Genomic DNA, 20907 nt, shown 5'->3' on the forward strand with positions numbered 1-20907 from the left:
ACAGACTAATCTGTGTATATGCTCACAACAGATTCATTTGGGGAGATCTAAAGGGGGCACACTTAGCAAAAAATGGGATGCAGGAACAATATTTCAGGATTCTCAGCACACCAGTCAGAATCCTGAGAGAGAGTATTCTTATCACAGTTCCAAAGAGGAATGGAGGGAGGTCGGAGGAAGCCACCCATTATGATACAACGGAGAGAAAGAACGGTGGGAAGCATCAATACAGCATGCCTGTGCATGAGTCCTCACGACCCAGGTGAAGATGCTAGTTTATCTGAACAGTGCATCCAATTAAAGGAGAGGAGCGGAGGGTGTTTCATTTATCACCGCTTCAATTTGTGTTTCGCTTAACCTGGTGAACTCTAGTTAATTAAGATGTTCCTATAAACAATTAAGCTTCCTGTAGGATCGTTAGCAAGATATAAAAATTTATGATGTAATAAAATGCAATAAAATGATAAAGTAGTGATGGATAAAATACCCATCAAAGTATGCACGTGCAAAAGGATAGGTGTGAAAATAGGTAAAAGTAGTTTACCCTATAACTAGTCGAGTTTTGTTGAACTCATTTTAACTGGTCTACACTTCTCAAAAAGTGACTCCTGGGGTAGAGCTGCTTCTCTGTCTGTTCAAACACAGCTCATATGACATATTAGGAGTAGGGAACAAACACAGTTGCCCTGGAGTTGCTGGAGGAAACGATTACTTCGAAAGAGCTCTGGGCATAACAGCCAAGATAACTAGCGCAGAACTCAACAATGAAAAAAAGTCCTTCCACACTGCACTTCAAGACACTCTGTTTTTTTTTTTTTTTTTTTTGACAGTTTCTCATCTATCCCAGGCTGGTCTCAAGCTTACCATGAAGCTGAGAATCACCGTGAACTTCTGAGTCTCCTGCCTCTACCTCCCAAGTGCTAGAATTCTTAGGTATTCTCATAAATGTTAAGGTTTAGAATTACTTTATTGACTCCATCATAGGATTTGCAGCTAGAATTCTTGTGCCAGAATGTAAGGGTAGCTCCCATCTCATCTTATCTTCCTCAGACCACTGCGATATTTGGGCGCATTGCTATTACTTGAATTTGCACATAAAAGAAGTGTAACAGCGGAAAGACATTAGTCTGCCTGCAGCTATCTTTCTGCGAGTCAACTCCGATATATCATATCTGTTGTTCTGATTTAGTAACTATAACACCTAACACTTTAACAGGCTTTTACTATGTACAAATCATATAGATCACTTCAGTTAATACTAGAAGAACCTTGTGTAGGAGTTTTTGTTATTTATATTTCACAGAAAAATGAGGAAAATGTAATTATATAGCCTGGAAAAGATTCTGACAAGTCAGTGCTAGAGCAAGCCCATTCAATACCCTTTAAGTCATTTTCCAGCGTTCTCCCTTGAATTGACATAGAGCTTTGTCGTGATCTCAGACAGAGTTCTGTATACTTCACTTTCACCCAGGGAACCCCTGACCAGGAAACCAGCACTGACTGCACCTAGGACACTAGGCCTTGCAACACTCATCCTACATTCCATGACAAAAACATCTGAAAAGCTAGCAGGCAGAAGGCCCAGCACTTTGAGAAGGAGGTACTTTTTGAGCTATGCTAAAAAAAAATTTTAAGGAGTTCAGAGCAACAGCTAAAGGGTGGGCAGGCTGAGAAATCAGTGGGAACAAGCAGCCGCGAGACTCAGCGCTAGAACAGTGAGTGCCATTAATCAAGCACAAGCCTCTGCATCAGGGTGTCCTCCCTTTATGGCTTATCAGCTCTGATCAGGGAGGAGAGGAGAGAGGCCTAAGAGGGCACTCTGCCCTCAGGTCAAGCAACAGTCTCCTGTGCCAGGCAGGAAATGGCCTTGTTTTTACTCTCTCAAGTGAAGTAAGTGTAAAATGTTCAAGGACCCTCAACAAAGTGCAGGGGCAGCTAAGACTGTTTTCTCTAAAAATTTGCAGCTAAGTACATGCAAGTTCTAGTATGCTATGTAGAAGAACTGGGCCTCATAGAAAGACAGACACTTCTCAGCAGACACTGGACGAGCTCCCCTTTTCAGGGCATCACAACACAGAAAGAAGACATCTTCAAAGGGCGTGCACTGTGGCGTCTCTATCCTGAGCCCAGGACAGCATTACTGCACTACGCTATGAGCACCCAAACAAGTACTCTGCTGTGCAGCTCACCAGATTCTAAAATTCTGCTAAAAATGTTCTTCCAAAGCAACACTTGTTGACAGACCATGTCCAGGTCAGTTAAGTTAGGCCAGAACTCTGTAGTAGGCTTGAGGTGAGAACATTAACTTCCTTGAACAAAGAAAGGGTCAGTTTTCTTTTCTTCCAGTTTCCTATTTATCCTGATAATTCTATAAATTATTATATAGACACTGCTGCCAAGTCTCTTGGAATAAACAGGAGTGCATAGAACGTTATGTTTTACGCTTAGGACTTTCTAACATGAAGGGAAAAATTTAGAGTGAGAAAACTAGATGGGGAAGGAAAACTTACTACTATAAGTCAGGGAGAACGTTTTGGAGATACAAGATACTGGTTGAGAACAAATTTGTTTCATGGATGTTTAGACAATTCATAAGCCTAACAAAGACCAAGACAAATAATGAAGACATGTGACCTCTCGTATGATAAGAAACAAAGCACTGGTTTTGATCTGTCTTGCTCAAGTCTTTATAAGGTACCACGTCTCCAATAAATTTGAGGAATTTGTAAACAGAATTCCAAGAGCTTGTGATTCTAAATGTAGGGCTAATATAACCAAGAGTTTTGATTACAAGATGCCCTGGATCCTGGATTAGAATTTTATTTTACAAACTGGGTCCTATAATAGAAAGTCAACTGAAGCTTATACATTTAGTAAATAAAAATACAAACTACCCAGCTACATCTTTGTACTTATATTTAAAAAAATCACTACAATTTTATTGTACTTTCCATTTGAGTGAGGGTCTCTAGAATGATAAGACATATTAAATAAAAGCTGGGAATTCAAATTTAATGATACTGTGAAGAAAAATCAAGCTCCATGGATTATACAAAGATAGGTTTTAAACTGGTGCTGGAGAAATAGCTCAGCAATTAATAAATAAGTACTGCTTTTGCAGAGGACCCATGTTTGATTCTCAGTACCCACACAGGAAGGCTCATAACTGCCTGGAACTCTAGCTTCAGGTCATCCAGTGCCTTCTTTTGGCCTCTGCAAGCACCTGAACTTAATTATATTCCCCCAACCCAAGTGCATGTGTGTGTGTGTGTGTGTGTGTGTGTGTGTGTGTGTGTGTGTGTATGCGTGTATTTGCACATAGGCCTGCAGGCACATGCGTGAGCATGCACAAATGCACACATATAATCTTTTTAAATTAATCTTTAAAAGAAATGCTTAAAATAAATCAACTGTATGAATAATGCCTTGCAGTGCATTAAATCATCAAGTAGGATGACATATGACTCTCAATTAACTTTATTTTCTCCAGCATCTCATATGTCACAGGACTAAAGGTCACATGGCAAAATACTTTACATATATGTTTAATAAGCAGTTAGTGATAGGCAGTCCAGATGATGCAAGCCTGCTCAATTTACACTAAGAAATGCACTTGCTAATTTTATACTTTTAGGCTGGGATCCTTTTCATTTTACCCAAAGAATTCCTCTTAATATTTCCTATAGCAATAGCCTGTTGGTGGCTAATTCTTTGAACTTTTGCAGTTGCATGATGTATCTTTATTATACCTCTGTTTTTGAAACATAATTTTGTTGGATGCATAAGTTTAAGTTGCTTTATGTCTCAATCATAACTTTAAAAAATACTATTTTACATCCTCAAAAAAACAAAAAAAAGAAAGTTAAAATGTTTAGATAAAATATGGGTAGGAAAGAAGCGGGTTTGATGAAGCAAGAATTAAAGTAAGAACGTAAGACTATACATTCCCTAAATAACTGCAAGCAATGAAAGGAAATCATCTTAACAGAACATAATAAAGCAGTGGTCTCAAGAATTCCAGGGCAACAGCATTCTTATAGAGAAAGGCATCAGAAACAATCCCCGTGTTAGTGCAGATCACCTGGAAGTGAAGGACACTCTTAGCTTCACTCAGGTGGGGGGAAGAGATTTTCTTTTCTCAATGCTGACGTAGTTTATAAGGAAAATAATTTGTACTCCATGCGCTGCTGTGAAATTCACCAAGCTGAGCATTATACTGCTTACTGATCAATCCTCCCGTTCTTTCCAAATGTCCTCTAACACATCTTGCAAACTCAGGAGCAGCAGAACTGATTTCGATTGGAGGAAATGGAAAACAGAGACAATCTGAACAAATAGGGTTCATCAGAAGTGAAAATCACTATTAGTTCAGTAAAGGGGAAAATTACATAAATTACATTTCGAAAATTGACCTACATTCTTTACTAGCTATGAAACTAAGGTATACACCATTGTATTAAAACAATTTCAAGATAGTCTTGGCTTATAATTAAGTATTTCCTAAAAAACCCATTTAGAATCTAGTTTATCTTCACTTTTGCTACTTTATTTGCCCTCTGAATTTACAGGTTTAGAAATAATGTCTTTATCTGGACTATGGGCACTACAACTTATTTACAAATAACAGACAATAAATGGCTTTCACCAAGGCAGCTGCTCCTGGTGGTGGCATGTCTCCTGGCAGCCAGAGCAGAGAGAATGGAGAAGAGACTCCGTTCCTTGTTCTCATGCACCTCACCCAGAACCAAGTAGATTCTGGTAATACTGGCTAGTTTTTATTAGCCAAATCTTTGACTGAAGACTCAAGTCTGCAAGTGGTTGCTGGAAGTCTGAAGTCTAGTGTTGGAAGAAAGAATCAAAATATAAACTGAATTTCTACCAAGAAAAACATATCACAAAGAAACAGCCCTGTTGTGCGCACAGTCTTCTATTTTATCTGCATTCTTGTGCCGGCAAGGGTGGCCTTGTAGGAAAACCTCACTTCCAGAACTAACTCAGATCATTCTGGGCAAATGCCGGGAAGATATAGGGAGAGAACGCAAGCTAGATGGGAAAACAGGAGCAAAGTAAATTAGGTAGCAGGATGCTACAGCCCTTTATAGGGGTTCCAAATAAAAGCATGGCAGAGTTAGAAGCCCTGAACCCATCAGCTAAGTTATTACATACATCCGGCGGCTATCCTATATCAAGAAAACAAGTTTGTTTTTGAAAAAGTTAAATTCAACAAACCTTGCCTTCGATTAGCGAAAGAGCTAACATTCGTTAAATGGGGGAAATAGGAAATCATTCATTAACTTTTGCTCAGTAGGAAACCATACTGGCATCCAATAACTGTTCTGAGTGCCCCCACCCAGACTCATTAGTGCTAAAGATTTTAAAGAATAAATCATAAAGAGCAATGCTGCCCCCAAAGTCACTTCAACACCCAGGTTTTGTAAGAGGATGAATTAATCCCTCTTCAAATATCTTCCAACATCTCTCCAATGTTTCTTGGAGGCAGTTAATGTCTTTAATTCACTCAAGCTCAAGGAGCAATGTGTAAGGCTATGGAGTGTGCATATATATAACATGCACATAGGTGTGTGAGTCTGTGTATGTTATACAATGGCACATGAAACCCAACACTTCAGAAACAAATAACAAAAGAGATGTAAGAAGACACTTATTCAAAAGAGACCAAAATTTTTCTAGCTTTTTTTTTTAACAATAAAGAATGTGCCATTTAGGTACTCGGTTATCTGTAAGCAGCAAGTACTCCTGTATGCGTGTGCACGCATATGTGCGTGTATGTATGCTTTAAAATCACAGTAGCAATAGTAGAATGTAACCAATGCTACCACAAGACAGCACTGTCAGGACTGTGTGCTGGTGTAGCACCTTTCCTGCCTCACACATTTTTGAAGAGAATTCCCACACTGGAAAGGCAGAGTCACTTCCTCCTTGTTCCATACAGGACACTATGGGTAACATGGCCAGAAAGACGGCTGTGTCTCACCTGAGCAGAAATAATTGGAGACATGATTTCAGGGTTTCTGTGCAGGGGGAGGGAACGCAGCAATTAGTGGAGATGCTAGGGGCAAAATGAGTGGGTGCTCTCCTCCCACTGCCAACTCAAAGGCCGGGAGCCAACCCTCACTGCCATGCTTGTCCTAATGAAGGGGGGAGGGTGGGCTCTGCAAACCCCCGTGTATATATTTCAAGTTATGCACAGATATGTCCATATTATGAGGTAGAAGAGAGGTCAAGATGATAACTGCGAGGGAAACAACTGGAATTAATTTTACTTAGATCTGAGAAATCCCAAAATTAATTATCTTAGCAAAAGCACTTGTAATAATACAGTAGGGAAGGCAGAGTTTACTGTAATAGAAACATCTTATTCAAGATGGTAAAAACTCACATCCTTCAAAAAGTCTCCAAAAAAAACTTACTGGCCAGGACTAAAACATGTTTTTCAGGAAGGAATAAAACCAGCATTTGTATTTTACTACCCAACTAATGTAATATGCACATGGAAGTGGATATATAAAACAAATTCTAGTGACACGGTCAACCGTTAGTCTCCCGAGACTCCCACAGTAGATACAGGATGCTAACACAAGGAGGCTCTGGATGGAAAATAAAAGCCCTTTGTTTAATTATTAACCCCTCTTTACTTTACAACTTCTGTCCAATATGTATTTTTCAAATAGAATATTTATTAAAGCCTTTATTTTATCACCCGTTTTCCACTGTAAGATTACAAAGCATCATTTGACAGGAGAACTCAGGACTTTGCAAATACTTAAATACATACTCGAGCACTGAGCTACACCTCCAGCACTAAACACTACCATTAGTATCATAATTTACAAGTAAGAGAGTCGAGGGTCATGTTAAGTAACACACTATTAAAGGGGAGAGCCATAACTTTTTTTTTCCTTAGAAGACTCTGTATCACTATGCCTCCAATGACCTCATATGATGTGTAAGGAGCAGAAAGTCTCTAACTATTTTCTAGCAAAACCAAGAATTTTAGTTAGGCACAGTAGTGCAAGTCTATCCAAGCACACCAATGCTCTCAGTGAGGCACGGCAGTGAATGTCTGTAAACTCAGTACACCAAAGACTGGAGTAAGAGGGTCATGAGCAAGCACGCATAAGACACACACCCACCCACACACACCCACCCACACACACACACACCCACACCCCCCCCCACAATTTCCTCCAGGAAATAAAAAAAGGACGTCTGAAAAGTGTCATGAGCTGAATTGTGCTCCCCCAAGTCACATCTCAGAATGTGGCTATATTTGGATATGTAGCCTTAGAAAGATAGGATTAAGTTAAGCTGAGAGCCTTGGGGTGGCCCTCAGCAGCAGTCTGACGGGGCCCTGGTAAGTAGGGGCAGAACAGGAGCACTAGCAGACACCACAGGCAAGCACAGAGGCAGAGACCACACTAGACAAGCCACCCAAAGACTAAAAGGCCCTCAGGATAAAACTAGCTCTGCTAGCAACTTGACCTCCGGGATCTACCTTCCAGAGCTACAGGAGCATAAACTTCTGTTGTTTAAGACACCCAGTCACCTCAGAATAGTCTGTGCCCAAACTGCCTCCACACACCTCATCATCCAGAAAATTTTGGGGTGGAGGCCCTAGGAAGCCAGTGGAGGAAAAGCGGAAGTCCTTCAGCAGCTCTGCGGTCACCAGCACAGCACCGGCTCTGCTGCCTGCCGCTGGGCTGTTGAGCATCTTGGCTTTCTGAAGGAAGCCAGGAAGAGTTCTCTCTCTGAAGGACTGGTCACAGGATTATGGTATGTCATCCAAGCACACTCCTTCCAATACTTTTCCTTATGTGACTATCTCTCTCATGGAAGTACGGTTGAGAGGTCCCTTCAACTCCAACACACAAGCCCAAGCAAGCGAAGTACATGATAAATTAAAAGCATTTCAAGACATGGCCTGGTGGTGTTACCTCAGATCTTGCTAGAATAACATGACATTTATAAAAAATACAACCCACTGAATGTTTGGCACTGTTGGGGAATGAAGAGTATGTCCACTTAAGAGCCAATACCCGAGGCTGTCAAAAACTCAAGCCAGGGTTTCTTCTATAAACATTACCTATCTTTTAAAATTACACAGTCTAGGAGGGGGAGAAACGTCTGCTTATTTCCATGTCTCCTTTTGCTTAAACACAATAAACATAAACCACACACAATAATATGTTAAATATGCAGTAAAACCACATTGACGGAACAGCTCTTTGTACCTGGCAAACAATCTCCACTGGAATCTTTGCTCGGGCCACCCTCACTCCAATGACATCTACACACAGTGCAGTCTTTAACATCGTGGGCCTCCTCTAATCCCAGTGCAGACTGAAGGGCTATTTACAGGTTGCTTTTTCAGATACCAGCCACTTGCTCACCCTCCTTAAACCATACAGAGTTTAACATCTGGAGGGATAAACTCAGCACACACGACAAGGGCGTGTAGTCACTGAGGAGGAGATCTCAAGCAAGGAAGATTTGCCAGCTTCCCTCTGAGGTCCAGGCCCTGAAAGGCCAACTGTGGTATGTTTGAGTTTCCATCAGGCCTGGTACTTGTTGGCTGCTGCTGTGCTCAGTGTGAACCCCACTGCCCAAGGATTCTATAAACATCTCGCCCTTCTGCAGAGGGCTGCCTGCCTAGTCTTTCTTCCTGGGGAGGAGAATACGCTGTTTGAGAGCTGCAGAATGCACGTTAGCTAACACCTGGAGCACAGCTAACTGCTCTCTTTTCCAGGTCAGTAACTACTCTCTAAAACAAAAACAAAAGCAAAACACTGAGTGCATGTGCACACTCACAGGGACATAACGAGAACAACAGAGAGAGCAGTCTAGATTTTCCTCACCGTGCGCCACCCAGCCATGTTTACACTGATCACACGTCCGCAGGTTAATCTTCCCAGGCTGGAAACACTCACACGTGCAGTTTACCAGTGTGCAGCGGATGGCCTGAAAGGAGAGGAGCAGAGGCATCAGTGTCAGTTGGGAAGCATACGACTTCTCACTGGTTTTAGCATCTGAAGACTTTTGAAAATAAAGTTTATATGAAAATATTTTACAACAAAGGGTTGAGAAGGCAAAGCAGTCATGAACACAGTATCTTAAGTCTTTAGATACAAAGATAAAACAAGATAAATGTGGATAAAGGATCATGTTTTCCAAGGACACTGGATTTTTGACACTAGATCTCCAAAAGAGAAAAACAATTCTGCTGCTGCTGTGTGTTTATTTAACTTAACTACTTCACGATAATGCAAAACAGCACACATTCAAAAATGTACCAGCCAAATATTGTTCAAGGGAAATATCTGTAAAAGTAAAATATGGCAGACAAATGATAATTATTAGAAAAATCCCCTTTAGTAGCTTTCATTTAAATGCTTATAGCTACCATTTCCCAATCTCTTGTTTTTCCTATGATTTATTAATTCTAGTTTTATCCCTATATTAAAATAAAATCACCATTTTTATTTTAATGATGATAAGAAAATAAGTTGAAACTTTATTTTGAGGTCAGACATAAAACAGAAAAAGGCTTACATGAAGATTCTACTCTTAGAAAAATACAATTCTGTCCTAGAACACTGACACACACACAAAATGCCTTTAAATTCTGTACAAGCATTTTAAAAATCATCTCACCAGTTCTTATTATAAAGTGAACTCTTAGAAAGCTCCATAAATGGAGTATAACTTTCTATGAGTGAAATCCATGCTCAGAAACTGTGCTAAACCCGCTGACCTGTGCCACAAGACACCAGCTAATAAAACTACCTTGTATATATGACTTCGAGCTGCACGGAAATTCTAGAACCAGAAGGGATTTATCTTGACTACTCACCTACTAACAATCTACTGTGGCTATCTGAGCTGCTGGAAAACATCTCCCCAGAGATTCAGAAAGAATCAAGGATACCTGGGATGGGGTGGGGACCCTCAAAGAGGACCCTGAAAGTGTGGATGGGCACATGGCGACTACACTTAAGATACTCAGAAGCTCACCTTCCTAAAAGCATCTGGGTTTTACATAACTACTTCCCTAGTATCAGTCCATCTGTAACACATTGAACTCAGTGGACTTTTTCTCTCTATGTACAGGCCATGCAGGTTTAACGACTTCATGTTTCACTAATGAACAGTCTCTCTGTGAGTACCAACCCCATTTTAGATGCGACAGTCCTCAATCTATGCACCTTTCAGACTTAATCCTTTCTTTTGTTCAGTACAAAGGTGATACTTGTGGACAATCCATCGGTTACTTCGGAGTTTCTTCGAACCCAGTCAGCAGATTGCACCCTATCTAGGTTATAAAGGTTGGCTGCATGTTTAGTGATTAAAGAGCTAGGTGGGCATGAGGACTCTTCCAAAAGCTCACTTTCCAATTCCTGTACTAACTGATATATCATAACATGTTTATGAACAGCTTACACACATAGCATGCTGACTGACTGATTAAAGAACTCAAGATCTGATTATGACCAAAAGTTTAACATACAATGTTTCCACTAAATACAAGGTGCTTCTCAATGTATCCAGTTATAGGTTCAGACATGGAGATTATTATATTAACATTAAAAATACTTGAAGTACATTAGTACAAACTTATATAAATATTTTTAAAACATTTGTTTTATAAAATATCAAGGAATAGGCAATAAAAAATGATATTCCAAAGAAAATTTTTAACACTAGAATAACTGATATCAATCACTTTGAATCATTAATTTGATGTTAATCATTTTGCCAAATATTTTGTATTATATCATTTAAAGCAAAAATTCAATTTTAGTAATAAGACAAAAACAAGTAAAAGATGTAGGTTAGTTACACACACACACACACACACACACACACACACACACCCCTTGGCACTGGCTAATTCATTCATTTATTACTATTGAAATAACATTATCCATCTGGTTCATTTGTGAATGAAATCTTTCCAGATGCTTTCTTTTTCATGAATTCTATATAACCAAACATAAAACACTGTAACACCTCAACCCTTTTATATATAAACACTTAAGCCCTGGAATACTCATTTTGTATTTCTATAAATTCCATAAGGCCTACCTTCTTAAGATTCAGACTTGCATAGACTACAATTCCTGCTTAAGGGAATTACATATACTTAAACAATATGGTCTAAATAAATATTTTGAGTAAGAGACTATCGTGGCTTTCAAAGGAAGTTTTGTTTTAAATAATGTTTTGAAATAGCGTAAAACTTTGACATGCTATTTATTCACAACAAAACAGAACCTATGTGACTGTTTGCCAACTTAGGCACACTTACAAAATAGATTGTTGTAAACTATCAACACTGGTTAAGCCTCGGAAGCGTCCACGTGTTTCAGGGAGAGAGTCGGAAAGAGCTGCAGTGGGAGAATATATCCCTGTGAGCATCTTCCACTCTTCCGTTAGCTAATGCTGGGGTGCTTCCCAGTCTGTTGCGAACTCTGCACAGGACCTGGCCATATTATACTGCTTGAATGACAAGCTCTGAACGCCAGAAAGGAGAAGGCTGCAGGAGCTTCATTGAGACTGGCCCTACCTCTCTCTGCAGGGAGAAGTGTTCAAACTGGCCAATGCAGACCTATCTGCAGGACATAGCATAGAATACCTCCTCAACACCTTGTAACCTGTCTACTCAGCTCTCAAGAAGAAGCTGCAGGAGCTACCATTGTAACTACCTACATTGTAACTCTTTTCCTCAACTTTCAAGAACAATGATAAGAAACATTTTAACAGGCAACGCATTAAAAATACCATGGGTTTCTTGAGAGAGAAATTTCATGTATGCCCAAAACAATGTCTCTACTTCCTCATGCCACATACATTTGAATTCTGCTATCTGCATTCTGTCCACAGGTTCTTGAAGCTGCACTCTCTGAAGCAAAGCTCTGGGTACATTTGGCTCCTCGTTTAGTCTCCCCTTCCTCCTCGACCTTGGTGAAATTTGTAACACTACCTTTCTTCATTCCCGAGCAATGGAAGCTGACTACCCAGCTTTTCTGGCAGCAGCAGCATCTCACCACTGTAACCAAGTACAGTTGCTGCCCATGGTCGGGCTCTACATTCTTAATTTGGCAATCCCACCCTCTCCTACAACTCTACATATCAGTGCCATGCAAAAATAAAACACCATTTGGGAACCAGTCATTGTACTAAGTGGCAAGTAATGGATGGCAGTGGCCTAGTGTGCAAGGCATGGCAAGTTGTTACTTGCAGGCAGTGGGCTTAATGGGCAGACCCCAAGAACAAGAGTTCTTAAACAGGGTAGAGAGCTACCATCTATTTCTCTCTATGGCTCCATCTAAATGTGATCACTTCTTACTGTCCGTTACTATTAATAATAGTTAGATTAACTGAATGTTTGCCTTTTTCCAGGCAATGTGCTAGATAATTTACAAAGAAAAGACTATGAGCTTCACATTTTTATTTTTATTTTTTTGGTGGTTTATTTTGTTCTTTTGAGACAGGGTTTTCCTGTGTAACAGCCCTAGACTGGCTTTGTAGACCATGCTGGCCTTGAACTCACAAAAATCCACCTGCCTCTGCATCCCGAGTGGTAGGATTAAAGGCGTGCACTATCACCGCCTGGCAATCTTTGCACGTTTATCCCTTTTCTTTCACATGTGAGGCCTGAAGTGATAACTAAGTGTCTTGCTGAAGCCACTCAGACGATCTAACCTGAGTATGTCTGTGTGGTCTGCACCAATGGCGAGCAAGCACTGAGTGTTGTTCCTGCTCAGAGTCCATCACAGAACAGTTTTGCTGGCGTATGTCTCCCTCCAAAAATCATCTGTCCTTGCCTTTCCTGGCAGCCCACTCTCGCTGTTAATACCTGAATTCCAGTTGTGTTTTCCCAGGACCACCCAAAATGGATCCTAATTAACTTGTTCATTCTTCTTTTCTCCTTATCAAACCAGTCTTCCCTGCACTTGGATCTTTCTGTATGGAGATTGCTTTACTCATTATTTTTGTTATATATATGTGTGTGTGTGTGTGTGTGTGTGTGTGTGTGTGTATACACTTATCCTCAACTGAGACTATATAGATATAGATATACACATATGTATTCTGTTTTGAGCCTCTGAAATGATATTAGTGGAGGAACTCCATCAATTACTCTTCAATGTATTCCTCTACCTATAACCGAATAGGGAAAATGTACAGACTCAAAAATATGTCAGAAATGGTCATAGTAATTCACACATACATAGTTCCATCTAGCTGGGATGCTGATGCAAAAGGATTGCTTGAGTTCAGGGGATTAACAATAACCTGGACAATATAAGCAAGACCTATCTTGAAAAAGGCACACCTAAAACCTACAAATAAGGAAAGCTGGTAAACAAAGTCTAACATGGGTTTTAATTTTAAATCAGAATGTATTTTTGAGGTATTCTGGTTATATGCCAAAGACCTATTCCAATCCTGATTAGACTGTCAGAGAAACAGTACTTGGGTTTCATTACACCAGCTGTCTCTAACTCATAAGTATGTATGGACCAAACATTTGGGTTCTTACAAAACGACATTTGTCAGGAAAGCAAACGATTGTTTCTGTTATACTTAATATCACTGACAAAGAACTATATATACACAGGCTAAATCATGAGTTAGTGCTCCTTATGTGGAAATACCCACTCAAGCCATCTGACACAGAATAATAACAGGCAAAATAAGACCATGAGGCAAACACATATATAAAACATACATGTAGGAGCAATCACAATGACAGGGCAGGGGTCCAGAATTAAACTCGTTTTAGTTCTGGATTTTAACTGTCCGCCATCCTCCCCACCCACCAGAAAGCAAAACAAATCAAAACAAGAAAACATATCCACAGGGCACTCTCTCTTTGTGTTTGAAGTTCCGCCCAAACTCTCGTAGGTAACTAAATATTCTTTTTTTTTTTTTCAATTTTTTCAATACAGGGTTTCTCTGTGGTTTTGGAGCCTGTCCTGGAACTAGCTCTTGTAGACCAGGCTGGTCTCGAACTCACAGAGATCTGCCTGCCTCTGCCTCCCGAGTGCTGGGATTAAAGGCGTGCGCCACCACTGCCCGGCTAACTAAATATTCTTAATTCGCTTTCTCCTTGTTCATTTCTAGGGACAATAAGGGGAATCTGTAACCTTGTTTCTAAAAATTCACTTGGAAAAAATTCAAGCATTTAATACAGAAGAATGCAACTCGTATTAAACTTAAATTAGGAAAAAAATTTAACTGTGAAGGCAGCATTCATTCCGTCCACTCGTTTCTTTTATAAACGTAGGCAGTATAATTTATGAGCAGATAGTAATGGTTGTAATGGTTAGCAGTGAAAAGTGTTGCCGTTTGTTCTCAGTTCACTTCCAGTGCTGAGCATGGAACCCGGGGCCTCCAACACACTAAGCAAATCCTCTACCACCAAATTCTATTCTCAGAATGTAAGTAATCTATTTTTATTAAGTTCAACCTATCTTCTAGGTTTTCTGTTTATTTGTTTTTCATCGTTGTTGATTTTGTTTTTTATTTTATTTTATTTTTTCAAGACAGGGCTTCTCTGTGTAACAGTCCTGGCTGTCCTGGAACTTGCTATGTAGATCAGGCTGGCTTCGAACTCACAGAGATCCGTCTACCTCTGCCTCTTGAGTGTTGGGATTAGAGGCATATGCTACCACCATCCTCAACCTTTTAGTTTTAAAGATACACACACACAAACACACACACACACACGTCATACCAAAAAATATCTCCCTATTAAATATTCAGGGAAGTTTCCCCATTTCATCATATGGCCAATTCATAAAGCTAAGTAAAAAGAAACAACTTACAAATTAGAATATGAAATTTAGCCTAAGTCTTGGGAAGCCTATCAAACATGGCTTTGCAGAAGACTTGGCTTTCTAAAAACCAGCCAGTTTTATGGTGCCACTTGAACAAAAAATTTTAGCATGTAAAAACTGATCGACAACTACTAAGTATATTTGTGACCAATATAAGCAATACAACCACATGAAACAATTACTTTTTATTGGTTACAAAATTCTTCCATGTTGCAAGTAAAGGTCGGCCTACCCTTTGGGCAAAAAGGGTTTACAATCCGGATTTTAAATTAGGCAGGGTGTCAGTGGGCAGACATAGACCATGTACCCAAAGGCTTTATATGGTTATAAAGACCATACCCAAACAAACTCCTTTTTTTTCAACAACCGCCAAAAAATACATATAATTCTAACAATGAGACTATTACTACGGTAGTTATATCCTCTGTATTTATACAAAGAAAGAAATCTGAGGTTGAATAGGTAACATATATGGTTTACAATTAGTGATTATTGGTGAGATTATAGGGCTTATTATAAATGCTAAGGGTCCACAGCTTGTTCAGCTATAACACAAATGCTATTATACTCAGGATGTATGAGTAATGGCAGCAAATGAGAGAAACAACAGACTTATTCTGTCTGCCTAAAACACTATTAAAAAAACTTATTTAATGAAAAGTTATGATAAACATATAAATTTGGTGCTAATAACATGAAAATTTAAAAAGTTAAAAAATGTCCATTACATTTGTCTAATTGTTTCTTCATGTAATATAAAGAAATAGTAGTTGTGCCTGTGTACTCAGAAAATCCTTTTTGGCTTTTCAATAGAAAACACATCATTCAATCTTGTACATACTCCATATGAAAAGAGCCTGCTAGCATCGCCATGAAGGGAAGGTACCACTGGTTTAGACAGTTTGGAAAATGCAAAAGACTATGAGATTCAAAGATGATTACAGTTAAAAGAATTAAAATTATGAACCAGAAAGATATATCACTTTTTATAATAAATGCTTTCAAAATAACTCAAAGAGGTTCACTGGCGAAGTAGACCATAAGACATCTACTACTGTTATAAATCAAGAGATAAAAACCTCCACTTTTAAGTTTCTGTTTTAAAAATATTGCCCTCCATCAACAGGTAAACAGACTGTGATATGTTCCTACTATGAAATATTACTTGGTCATAAAAAGGTGATCCATGTTAAAACCTAAATCTGAATCTGGAAAGCATTATGCTAAGTTGAAGAAGCAAGCAGGCCCCACTAATAATACTGCATGATGATCTCAGATGAAGGCCCCACTAATACTCATGATCAATTCACATGAAGACCACACTAATACTGCATGATCAATTCACATTAGGCCCCACTAATACTGCATGATCAGTTAAGTGTCCCAAACAGGGAAACTGAACAGAAAGCAGGATGCTGAGGAATGTCTATATCTTGGAGTGGGGATGGGGTGGAATCATTACTAAAACTTGTGGAGTTACATTTTGGGATGATGAAAATGTTTAAAAAATAATTAGCTGATTGTCACACGTAATTGTGAACATACAAAAACACACTAAACAAATATTTGAACGGGTAGAAGGCATGGGGTGTGAAACACATCTCAATGAAGTCATTCATAAATGGGCAAAGTATATCCTGAACCAATTACTAGTTTCAGTGGTGCTAACACTGAGTGCACATGAATTCTGTAAGATACTCTTTCACAGGAGACACAGTATAGCGTGGTTCTGTCTTCCCCCATGTAATTTACTTTGCCATGTAAATACTAAGTGAATTAATACACACACAGTGAACAAAGAAATTTCAATGCTACCTAAGTTTAAAAACATTTTTTTCAAAATATTAAAACCTAATGTATCTGTTTTAAAACTAGCATTTAAATGACACCATCTTTCAGAAAAATCCAGAACATCTTTTTAAATATTAGAGGGGGCAGCTCCCAGTGATAACACCCAGCAATACTAAGACCAAGGTTTTAAAAACTCTGAGGAGAATGTACTTATAAATAGCTATGGTGAATTCCGTCATGCAGAAGTCCATAGTATTGCTCGATTTACTGTGATAGAAAAAAAATTACTTCAGTCAAGCAACAAATTTAGTTTAGGGGGGAAGACGCAAAGAGAGAAACCCCTAAACTTATGGGTATATCTTTATCCATAACTGGGAATACTCCTATGACTGTGTGAATACCTAAACAGGGAGAAAGGAACACAGAGAGGCACATAAATTTTCAGCCATGGATCCAATGAGCATCTGTAGTCATTACCTCACGATCATAGCCTACCATCAATCGACATGAGGAAGACCCCATTTAAATAATTTAAGAGTTCAGAGTAAAATCAACAGCGGGATATGGCCAATTATATAAGGAAAATACTTATGCTTCCATGGCATCAAAGCATGTAAGCTTTCGAATGTGGATGTGTTTCTCCCCACCCCCCCAATTAAATCAGGTCAATAGTAATATAAACTATTTTGTTAGGCAATTAGTAATATTAGAGAAACAGAAAATGAAAAGGCATTTCAATTTGGGTGAAACATTTCAGTTTCTTACCTAAGAGTTAACAATTCAGATATGCTATTTAGTGCTTGTGTACTTGAAAATTTAACGGATTATTTGGGCAGCTGAGATGATACAACTAGAAGACAGACTCTTCCAGTGGATACAACTATCACAGAATGAAAGTAAGAAGCACACTTACAACCGAAGTAACTATGCTCAGTATCTGCAGTGACACATAACTTTATATAAAAAGCCAAAATACCTGATACCATCTGATTATTAATAATCATCTGATTTTTACCTTATGCCGAATCAGCAGTTTTGTCTTCCATTGATACACTTTTCATTCATTTTCACTAATGCAATTTGAAAGGTGATAATTTGATTACACATCTCTATGGTATTCATAAAAACAATTGCTAATATGATAGTGAAGGCATTAATAAGGAAATTTGTAACTGTAATGTGATGTAAGAAGATTTATAAACCTTTTACAACTTTACAAAAATCTACTCCCTACTCAGCAAGACTAAGACAATAAGAAGCTTGTGCTCTGGTTTTTCAGAGGCATCTTCAAACCCTGGGAAGAGCATGCAATTTACACAATGATTTTGTACTTTGGTGGCCAGGCAGATAGGTTTAGAGATAATCCAAAACCTGTTGAGGCAGATGTAAGGTATCAGCTTAAGTCAATGCTATTGTTCCTTCCAACGTGGCATAATAGAGTCTCCTTCAGGAAAAATACCTAGGGTTTCCAGGATGAGAATAAAGCCCAGAGTCTGTCCTGGTATGAGGGAGTCCTGAGATAATCCCCCATGTACCAGAGGGAGGGAGGAGAGGAGAGAAGGAGGGTGAGATGAGGGAGAGAGAAAGTATTCTACTAGATTCTTCCTTCATTATAACAGATCTGGTTATATTAATTTAAAATCCCAAAGCAGTTTAATCAATCCATTTATCAAGCAAGAGAGCAACATAAATGTCCTTTTGACTAAATTCACTCCCCTAGGTTTGTAAGAACTTCTCTACAGTGAGCTGACAAGGCAAGGAAGTTGCTGTATTTGGGATTTATCGTGGCCCACTTTGTGAGACTAATGACATTCCACATATGTGCACGGCCATCAAGCTTGCACAACACTTCCAACGCAGCCTCATGTTTACTCACGAAATTCCAACAGGAGAGAGGAATCCCTAAGAAGTCCCCAAGTAACCCGGGCCACAACTAGTGGGTCAGACCATTCCCACATAGCCGATGTTCAAAAAAAAGGCTAAAGAAATTGGTATTGCTCCCCTACCCTCAGCAAGTTCCAACCGGAATTTAACAGAGAACAGGGAAAAGAGCAGGTCATGAAGGCTTGAGCAGCTGGAAAGAGTGAGAGAACCTGTTATGTTGCTTGCCTACAGCAGAATATTCCACCAACGCTGCTATATTTTAGATGAAGAAAGTGAATACGAACATATTTGATGGAGCTTGAATGGTTCTATTAAGAAATTTCAAGCTCTCAAACACGAGAGAAGATACATCCAAGGCAGATAGCTTATTATAAATCATCTTATCCACCCACGTCTTCAGAATGCCCACTTGCAACCCACGTTTTGCTACTTTCCATTGTGTATATATTGGTACATCACAGTTACCCCCATAAGAATGAGCTCCTCTGCTTAAAGGCAGGTATCATCTATTACAGATAACGGTAATAATATGATGAACAGGCTGAGTTCCCTCATACGTTATTAATGTTAGATCTAGAATTCCCAGGTCTGTGTTAAGACCTGTGCTGGGTTCATTAGAGCTTTGCATAAATCAATGAAGGCACATCTCTGTTATTCTAGTAGCTGGAGTCATTGGGATTGTTCAAATGAAACATCTCAGACAATGCATTTAAACACACTCACGCACACACACACGCACACACACATGCACGCGTGCACACATACACAGCTATTTATTCTTATTGGTAGCTTATTTTTTCAAATTCAAAGGACTATATTAAATACTCAGGAAAATTTCACAAATTTCTATGAAATCTATAAGCATCCAGGGTAAAATGCACCCCAGAGTGTTAAAAATTAAGATTACTATCCTTTTTTATCTTAAAGATTAGTTCATTTAAAAGCCATCCTTTAAAATTGATTTTATTGAGTTACACATTTTTCTCTGCTCCCCTCCCTACCTCTCCCCTCCCCTTCAACCCTCTCCCATGGTTCCCATGCTCCCAATTTACTCAGAAGATCTTGTCTTTTTCTACTTCCCATGTAGATTCGATCTATGTATGTCTCTCTTAGGGTCCTCACTGTTGTCTAGGTTCTCTGGGATTGTGAACTGTAAGTTGGTTTTCTTTGCTTTATGTTTAAAAGCCACTTATGAGTGAGTACATGTGATATTTGAAGACAAAGAGATCTCTCTTTACAGAAGAGGGCAACAAGAAACAGCCAGGTAGCTGCTAACAGAGCTCCAACACCACTGAGGAAATTAAGAGACATTGTAATGGTGGTCATGAACTATGAATTAAATCTTGAAAATTAAGTAAAAAAACAGAAAGACTGGTGGAGAAAGGGGAGTGTTTCAGAACAATGTCATCTTGGCACATGGACTGGGTTCACATATATGTCGGCTCAGTCAATATCATGGACTATAACAGCTCTGAACAGCTACTATGGTCCACTGAATTAATAATCCATGAACAAAGAAGGATTCGCTTGATAGACTATGAATGGTTCATAAGAAATAAAAAAAAAACTCCATCAGATCAAAAATCCAATTTTCATATGGTGCCTTTTTACAAATTAACCAAAAAGAAGAAAAAGTAATGATTCTGAAGGATGTCAAGGCCTACCAGTTTAAAATCCATGTTTTAGAAAAAGATATAGAAAAGGAAATAAAATTAAATGCTTTAGTGTAGGGTGAGCCAGCTTATTTGAGATCAAACTAGATCTTGAGCAAGCTGACACACAGCACGAACAATGCTCTGAAAGCTACTCTGTCCTCCTGTAGGCGGTTCATGTTCATGACACAAACAATGAAGCTCAGACATACGCATTTTCAGCTTCCTCTTCACACTTCTACGCTTACAGTCACTGAATAGATCTAAAAACACAATTTCTAGGACAGCACCATCTCAAATTGAAGATGCATAATTTGGATGTTGGCATAAAGTTTTATCTGTGTTAGTCAAGGTCTGTGGAGACATCAGAAATGACATATGGAACCTGGCTAGTAGAACAAAAAATGAAAAGCAAGCAGAAAAAAAAAGCAAGCTTTATTGAAGGTAAACATGTATGAACTACATATTCAATACTGAACAAGAACGAAGGGCAGCTTCCATGCGGGCCAAAGCTTATGTAGCCTGTGCTTACTGCCCGACTCTGTTTCTATCCATCCAGACTGAAGAAACAGCAAGCAGCCCTTAGCAAATTTCATTATATATTCACACTAGGTGATAGTGGCTTTAGATTAATTTTTAAGAAGTAAGCCTATCTATGTGAATGATTGTATTTACTAAGTTCACAGCTACAAAGAAAAGCACAGGAAAATGTTGCA

General features: G+C 39.0%; 1 protein-coding gene across 2 annotated transcripts in view; it reads right to left on the bottom strand.

The window, feature by feature from the left end:
• The window catches only part of Bnc2 (basonuclin zinc finger protein 2), a 402071-nt gene that overhangs the window by 131709 nt on the left and 249455 nt on the right, over window positions 1-20907 (bottom strand). For both annotated transcript variants that reach the window (XM_075946140.1, XM_075946141.1), the window contains one exon: window positions 8877-8979. In XM_075946140.1, the coding sequence (XP_075802255.1) occupies window positions 8877-8979 (103 nt within the window). The remainder of the gene's footprint in view (window positions 1-8876; window positions 8980-20907) is intronic.

The sequence above is a fragment of the Microtus pennsylvanicus genome, chromosome 13 (genome assembly GCF_037038515.1).
Source record: "Microtus pennsylvanicus isolate mMicPen1 chromosome 13, mMicPen1.hap1, whole genome shotgun sequence".
In the NCBI taxonomy this organism is placed as follows: Eukaryota; Metazoa; Chordata; class Mammalia; order Rodentia; family Cricetidae; genus Microtus; species Microtus pennsylvanicus.